Source organism: Bidens hawaiensis, unplaced genomic scaffold, assembly GCF_021521415.1.
Source record: "Bidens hawaiensis isolate Kalapana, Puna unplaced genomic scaffold, B.hawaiensis_p1.1 tig00033173_1, whole genome shotgun sequence".
NCBI lineage: Eukaryota > Viridiplantae > Streptophyta > Magnoliopsida > Asterales > Asteraceae > Bidens > Bidens hawaiensis.
Window position 1 is genome coordinate 236,870 of NW_027495677.1, and position 8,033 is coordinate 244,902.

Consider the following 8,033-nt stretch of genomic DNA (forward strand, 5'->3'; position numbering starts at 1 on the left):
ATCCAAAGTAAATGAAAAAAGATGATGGGGTTTGTTGGTTAAGGCGTAAAAGTAAAAGTTAAGAAGGGCGCTAATAAGCCGCTCAACATTCTCTCTCTCTCTCTCTCTCTCTCTATATATATATATATATATATAATACAAGTGAGGAAGCACCTTAACCTAACTTGGTTTCCAATCGTATTTATTGATTTTGACTTAACATTCGTACAATACAATACAAATCACCATCCTTTTGGATTTGGATTCTTCTAGGTAGGGTTTTTATTCACCCCATCGGCATCGGCAAGGCAATGGAAGTTGAAATCCCCACCGATGATTCAATCGTAAACAACAACAACACCACCACCACCGCTAAACATTTAGATCAGGTATTTCTTTTACTTTTATTATTTACATCATCATCATCCTCATCCTCATCCTTGTTGTTGTATGCTTTCATTAATCCACAAACTGTCACAATTCTATCAATCTTCATCTCAGCCCTAATTTTATTATTATTCTTATGCTTTTCTTTTTTTAAAGATACTGTGATCGGATTACTACTGATATATAATTTGAATGCAATTTTATTTGATTTTGTTAGGCCTTTACTTCCTCTGAAACTGTGTTTATTTAATATTCTGTTTTTAAGCAGAATAATGGCTGATATTTTAATAGTTTCTGTTTTCCCTAAATTACGTTTCAACTCCGAGTGATGTTTCTGGTCTTCAATTTTCTCTGTTGAAATTAACAAAGTATTTCTGCTTGCAGGATGTCGTCAAGCCTACTAATGAAGGCCACTCATCTGGATCTCTGAACTCAGATATGTCATGCCATGATGAAGACGAAGACGAAGATGATTATGATGACGGCGATGATGGTGACATGGTTGAATACGAAGACGATGATGATGATGACTGTGATTATTACATGTTTGAAAACTCTAAAGAAGACGACGAAGCACATTATTCCAACATGCAAGCCCAGTTTGATAACGTTGATCTACCTCCTGGTGTTGAAGCATCTTTTTCCTGGCTGAATGATCCCGCACCTGTCACTGCTAGTACCAAACTCATTGATCCTCCCGCCGAACACCATAATCATCAAATTCCATACACACCCACCGACATTGCATCTACCAGTTCAAACATAGCATCAACTTCTGCAGGTAAAAATCAAGATGAAGTCAAGAAAAAGTTTGAAGGCTTCAAGTCATTTGATATTGTTGATGATTTCTCCGATCATCACTTCAATAATGCTGGTTTTCAAGGGCAACAGGTAACTTTTGGGAACATTAACTCAATATAGACCATAATGTTTTGTTAATAACTAACTATATATTTGTTGGTTGAAATGTTTCTTGTTGTAGCCTCCTAGGTCCTGGACAAGGAAAATTCAAGATGAGTGGAAAATACTTGAAAAGGACTTACCAGGTGAGTAGAATTCTACTGTAAACTTATTTACCTTTTGTTCTTTTTAATCACAAAATAAATTAGAATCTTGTGACCAAAATCAATGCTACAAATGCGTGCTAACAATAACTTTTGAGTGAAACTTGACTGAAAACAGAAGTATAGCGGTTATATATGTTTGGTTTGATGAATGCATTAGTTTTGATCAGTTTCATATATTCTGATTATTATCATTATTACAATAATATTCTTTTTGTAATTTGCGGATAGTTGTTTCTCAAATGTGTGAAAAATGCAAGAAAACTGAGTTTTCATGTCAACCGAACTTGAACCTGTCGCCTGTTTCAACCTCATCGCATATTAACCTAGTTTTTAAGTCTTTTGAAATTTTGTTGAAGTATATTTAAAATTATACCTTTGATTCTAAATTTTGTAATTGTGACACGAAAGTCATTTCTGATTTCAGACATCTTTTCTAATTTTGACTTGAAATTGAGTTAAAATCATAAAAGTTTTTTAATGTGTTGATAATAATAATAATAATAATAATAATAATAATAATAATAATAATAATAATAATAATACTTTCGTGTTTCTTCAACAGATACTATATTTGTGAGGGTATACGAATCAAGGATGGATCTTTTGAGAGCTGTGATTGTGGGACCCGCAGGTACGCCGTATCATGATGGTCTTTTCGTGTTTGATGTTCACTTTCCTCCTAACTACCCAGACATCCCCCCGGTAATATACACCACCCATAAACAATTCTCTGTTTTTATTAACATTATTCGGGTCAAAATTCTTTAACTTTGTATCAAATAACTCTCTCATCTTTTGGGTTTCAGATGGTTTACTATTATTCTGGTGGGCTCCGTTTAAATCCGAACTTGTACGATGACGGGAAAGTTTGCCTTAGCCTTCTGAACACTTGGACGGGTCATGGGAGTGAGAAATGGATGCCAAATAACTCAACTATGCTTCAAGTTTTGGTGTCGATTCAAGCCCTGATTTTGAATGATAAGCCGTTCTTTAACGAACCGGGTTATGATAATATGTATCCTGGTACTGTTGGTGACAAGAAATCCAAGAGTTATAATGAAGATATCTTTATTTTGTCATTGAAAACAATGATATATACACTTAGGAGACCCCCAAAGGTATCTCTTAACATCTATTTAGTTAAGCGATATATGTTTACAACGTGTGTTTTACGGGCCGATTCAGCTCGTTTTGACTAAAGTTCTGGGCTGAGTTGTTAAATACGGTTTTCGGAAACGAAATTCCAAACCGCACATGTTCGATGGGTTGGATGGGTCAGCTAGTTTTACCGGTTTGATGGTTTGAAGCGGCTTTCTTTTTCAAAATCATTAGTTTGTGTAAAATTTAAAATGTATAACATTTTTCATAGTTATAGTACAGAAACATAAGTGCACATTTTAAACTCCCTAGTTTTTGCATTAAAATTTGAGAAAAGATAAAGATGGTTCATAATTATAATACAGATACATAAATGCATATTTTAAAATCCTCAGTTTTGCGTTAAAATTCTTATAAAAGATAAAGATGGTTCATGAATATGGTGTAAAACTCGAGATTGGTTCGCTAAAAGCTCGAATCGAACTGAGATTAAACAAGCTCGATCACAAGCTGGCTCGTCAGTTCAAACGAGCCTACTATTTATATATAATATACATAAAGTTATGTTAAAGGTAACTAAATAATGTATATCGTGTTAGATATAAAATTATAATTAAAATATATTTAAAAATGATTAAACTACATAAAGTAATTACTTAATACTAAACGGGCTGAGTTCGAGCTTGAAATACTACTCACGAGCCTAGCTTAAGCTTTAGAAATCGAGGCCAAAACTATCCAAGTTCAGGCTCTCGTAAGTTAAACGAGCCAAACTCGGGCTTGGTTTGGCATGTTTACATCCCTAATTATAATACAGATACATGGCTACAAATCCAAAAAAAAATAATAATAAATATATAATATTTAGAATTTATAAAAGGTTAAATGGCTGGTGCCAAGTTTCCAACAGGAAAGAACTGCGCAAACCGAACCACTTATATCTCAAACAGGATGACTTGCTTTGGTTTGGTCGGTTTTTGAATACCCCTTAACGCATTAAAACATAAAAAATTAAACTAAATTAACATTGTTTAATTGCAGTATTTTGAGGAACTTGTTGTGGGGCATTTCTGCAGCCGTGCACATGTGATTCTATCAGCATGCAGGGCTTATATGGACGGTGTTGAAGTAGGTTCGACAATTGATGGTTCGCACCTTGTTGACAAAAGTGGGTCAAAGCCGTTTAAGGCTGCTGTGGGTAGAATGATCAATGGTCTGGTTGCAAACTTTAGTAGATCCGGTGCAACCGACTGTGACCAGTATCGCGTTGAAAACTAGTGTCTCTAGTTGCTGCAAGTCGGATGGGTACTCCTAATCTAGGTGCACAAAATGTAAAGATTTGTTAGACAATGAATAACGGATTCTCGGACTTAGGTTTTGTTTGGTTTTAATTTTGTGACGATGAGTGAATGATAATATCAAGAGACTTTTTGTTGATAATTCGTTTTAATCAACAAATATATTATTAATGATAATAATAATTTAGGACAAGGTGCATCCCTGGTTTTGATAATTGGGTTGAATTGAAAAACGAGTGAATCATTCAAACTGAAGCAAGTATGACTGACAAGGTATCGATATGACTTTTGTTATTAGGGGCCGGGGCAGGGTATTGATTTGAACACGCATAATCCAAACTTATTAGCCTGAATACCAAACCCGATCAACACTCCTAGGTTAGACCAAAAAGTTGAAACTAAGTATCTGCCATAATGCCATGCAGCCGAACTTTTCATAAAGCTCGAGTTACAGGCTGAACTGTACCATGAAAACGTAAACGACAACATCTAGAAATCAAACTACAAATAAAGAGGTGCAAACCCATCATATCATGCTATAACAACTACTCAGTTGAATAATAACCAAAGTTTCAAGACATCAGGTTGTTATATCAATAAAACTGCACACAATTATAAACCTATATTCTTCAAGACTACTCTTTTCACCAAGTTTAATAAATCAAACACCAGTATCAACAAAAGACGACCCACTCGCTACCTTTTTATCTACTTCATTCATGCTGATCCTGCAAAACATGACACAACATTCAGCCAATTAATATCACCACCATTTTATTATAATACTACAATATTACTTAAACAATATAAATTTTAGTAAAACATTTATAAAATGTGTATATCTTGGGCAGGTCAACCCATTTTAACCCGTATTACATGTCGCAGCCCAAACCTTATTTAACCCGTTATTAGCCAAACCGACCCCGTCTAGTTACATATATAAATAATATGTATCAAACAAGTTTTTGCTTCCTTACCAAAGAAACCAAAACACAGCAGCACTTGTAAATCTGGTCCTTTACAATATGTATTCCAACATCATATACCCACCTGCAATAAACAAATTAAAATATTACATTAACAATATAAGTTTCATAATTTAATTTAATTAGTTACATGTACTATAAATATAATGTGGTATTAAACAAGTATTTGCTTCCTCACCAAATAAACTAAAACAGTGCAGCACTTGTAAATCTAACACTTCACATAGTCTATATAATCCGACATCATATACCTACAATAAACAATTAGATCATTACATCACAATATAAGCTTTACAAGTTTATTTAAAATACTAAAAGTGTAGCAATATTTACCTCAATACTGCTTGTCAACTTTAGACTTCTTTCCAGAAAGGATCTTAAATATCTGCAAGCCCCGACTAAACGCGTCATTAAACAAAATCCGTGTTTGCAACGACTGAAAACCCGGCATCCATGACAAAAACGCCACCGGCGCCATTATAATACTTCAAACATGATGTCATAAAGTCGGGCCACCGATACAACCGTACCCCAAATCCAAGTATTCTTTCAAAACAGGCCTAAACACTTGTGCAATCAATAAAAACCCCCAACCCGTCGGAATAAACGCAAGCAAGCTCGTGAACAAATCAACAAACTCGAATTGTGTAAACTGAACCAACGCTGCGATAATAACTAATCCAAGAATGATAACGAGAAACTGAACCAACCGATAGTATATGTGATCTCTAGCAGCAAAATTGTCGCGCACATATGCAATAATAGGCGCCCTGCTTGCGGTGCATGCATATAATGTATATATGTGTGAACCCTCAGGTGGGCAAAAGTGAAATTGCACTAATTTTGACGTTATTTTACTAATCTCGTGAAAATAACGTTAAAAGTGGCGGAAGGTTAATCAGGCATCATGTGGTGGTGTGATAGCTGAAAGACAAGGGTACATGCACCAATCGGTCGGTGTCCCGATGGTTGAGTGTTATGTGTCTTATGTCCAAGGCTTGATGCAAAACTACTATCGAGCCGGGGGTCTCACCGGAAGCAGCCTCTCTATCCCTATGGGGTAGAGGTAAGGTTGTCTACATCTTACCCTCCTCAGACCCTACCATAGCTTTGCTATTGGTGGGATATACTGAGTACGATGATGATGATGATGGCATATGCAATAATAGAATAAATCACAAGCGCGACAATTATGTATATCCAAGAAAGCAAGTAAACCGCAATGCTATTACTACCGGCTGCAATACCTGGTAAACGATCCCGTATTGGAAAAAGAAAAACCGTAAATCCAAAATTATTTCAAATAATTTCCCGAAGAACCCGGTTGTTCTTAAATGATCCTGTTCTTCATACCACCATGCTTCCCAACTTTCCTCCGGTCTTGCAAAAAACGCCACCCGAGAACCATATCCATTCCATGAAATCATCAAAATCGTACACGGTTTTCAACCAATCGAACCCGGATGGATTGAAAATAAACGGGCCCATGATCCACGAAAACACGAGAAACCAACTTGAAATGGTTAATGCAATGTAAGTAAAAGTTCCTTTTGCAACCGGGCTGTAACCCGCGTAAATCGTGAGTATTAACCCGAGCTCGATGGCTTTAACAAAATGTGACTACGCGTAAAGTTGGTAATTATCAGCAAACTTTTTATGCTCTACTACGAACCCTCGGCTCGTGGCGCGGTATTTTGCCCCATCGTGAAGAATCGTGCGACCGAAGTAGTGGGCCCAATGAGAACGTAAAGAAAACGGACGATAACTGTAGCTGCATTGTCATGAAATCCTAAATGGCTTTTAGAAACCCAAGCTCGAGTGAGTTTTCGACTATCATCGGTAATGCAGTAAAAAGCCCAAGTTGGACAACGAACTGTTGGTTTAGAATCGTGCCCAATGCTCGGTTTGTGTTAGCGTTATCTGCAACCGAGCTCTCCACCCCGCTTAACGCGAGATACAATCGGCCCCATAGAAACATGTAAACGGTTAGTGAAATCATCAACGTGTTGAAAGAGAACCCGACTGTCGTGTGGTAAAACGAAAGCATTCGGAAGAAATCAAGCCGGTGACCTAAACGATAAACGTCTCGGCTCAAAATTTGCTCACCGTTTGCGCTTGCAACTTTCGCTTCAAACATTGAAACTTGATTTAACCCAACATCTCGTCCTTTCCCGACTTGAATATACTCATGGTGGGTCACGCTACCCGCCTCGTAAAGTGCAGTTAAAATCCGCGAATATGTCTTCACTTAAGTTGATTAACCTTGAGGCTTTACTAATCCCGCCACGTGTCAAGAACCAGAACCTGTCAAACACATCTGGATGACCGTAATGCAACAGGATCTTTAACGGGTTCGCTAAAACCCGTTGACCAAGTGTCACAAAACTTGTTTCTTGGGCTGACATGAACCAAGCGAGTGAAGAAACCGAGCCCGTGAAGATATTTTCTCGAACACCTAAAATAGTCGGCTTACGAATACCATAATGGCTACGGAATTCCTCCAACAGGTTCCTCATTTTAAGTGCTTCCTCAAAATAATTATCTTGATTCATATCGATTGTTTGGACCGCCTCACCACGAGTAAAAATCATGGCATGGTTTTGATTCTCGGGTTTTCCCTCCCCGAGATTTAACGGGCCGGGCAATTTGACCCGATAAATCTCCACTTCTTTTTCCAATTCTTGATCATACTTCACAAGAACCGAGTAATATTCCGACACACCATTGCCTACTGCCACCCTCATCAACATACGCGACACGAAGAGCCTCGTTGTTTTTCATTAAATACAAAATCTCATCCGCGTGTGGGTTCTTTTACGCCTTTTGAGCCCCGTAAATCTGACATGCGACCACATACGTATACTTCATCAAAGTGGTCCCGTATTCGTGACCTTTAAACAAAGCACTAACAGTACTGTCGGCCCGACTTATCCCTCGGGCCGCCACGGCACCAACACTATCACCGCTACTGCCATGTACCATAGGCACGAGTTCAACCGACCTTTCATGAATGTCCACCTCAGAAGCCGAATCAAGAAACACGAGCATTTTCAAAGCTCGATAATAATACATACTTCCCCTAACCGTACGGGCCAATGTTTGACCTCTGTATGAAGCCGAAAGCCGAAATTTGACCGTCCATAAATCACAATCTGACTTCATTCCTTCACGTTTCACCCGTTCCAAAAAGTTTTTCAACTCGTCCGCATAAATCGTTT

The 8,033-nt window shown here is 37.5% G+C and overlaps 1 protein-coding gene, 1 non-coding gene and 1 pseudogene across 3 annotated transcripts; 1 reads left to right on the forward strand and 2 right to left on the reverse strand.

Annotated features, from left to right (window-relative positions):
• The first annotated feature begins 211 nt into the window (after positions 1-211).
• Positions 212-4,005, forward strand: LOC143584558 (putative ubiquitin-conjugating enzyme E2 38). Of its 2 annotated transcripts, none has more exons than XM_077066583.1 (6): positions 212-368; positions 751-1,257; positions 1,349-1,412; positions 1,996-2,135; positions 2,240-2,551; positions 3,573-4,004. In XM_077066583.1, exons 1-6 carry the CDS (start codon positions 291-293, stop codon positions 3,807-3,809), a joined length of 1,338 nt encoding a protein of 445 aa, XP_076922698.1. In that variant the 5' UTR covers positions 212-290; the 3' UTR covers positions 3,810-4,004. The 2 variants fall into 2 exon arrangements, with proteins under 2 accessions (XP_076922698.1, XP_076922700.1); XM_077066585.1 differs by having other exon boundaries at positions 249-368; positions 763-1,257; positions 3,573-4,005.
• Positions 4,006-4,351: 346 nt separating this feature from the next.
• Positions 4,352-8,025, reverse strand: LOC143584557 (callose synthase 12 pseudogene; annotated as a pseudogene).
• LOC143584559 (small nucleolar RNA J33) lies at positions 7,821-7,901 on the reverse strand. The gene has a single exon (XR_013144380.1). It is a non-coding gene; the product is annotated as a small nucleolar RNA J33 (small nucleolar RNA).
• Positions 8,026-8,033: the final 8 nt, after the last annotated feature.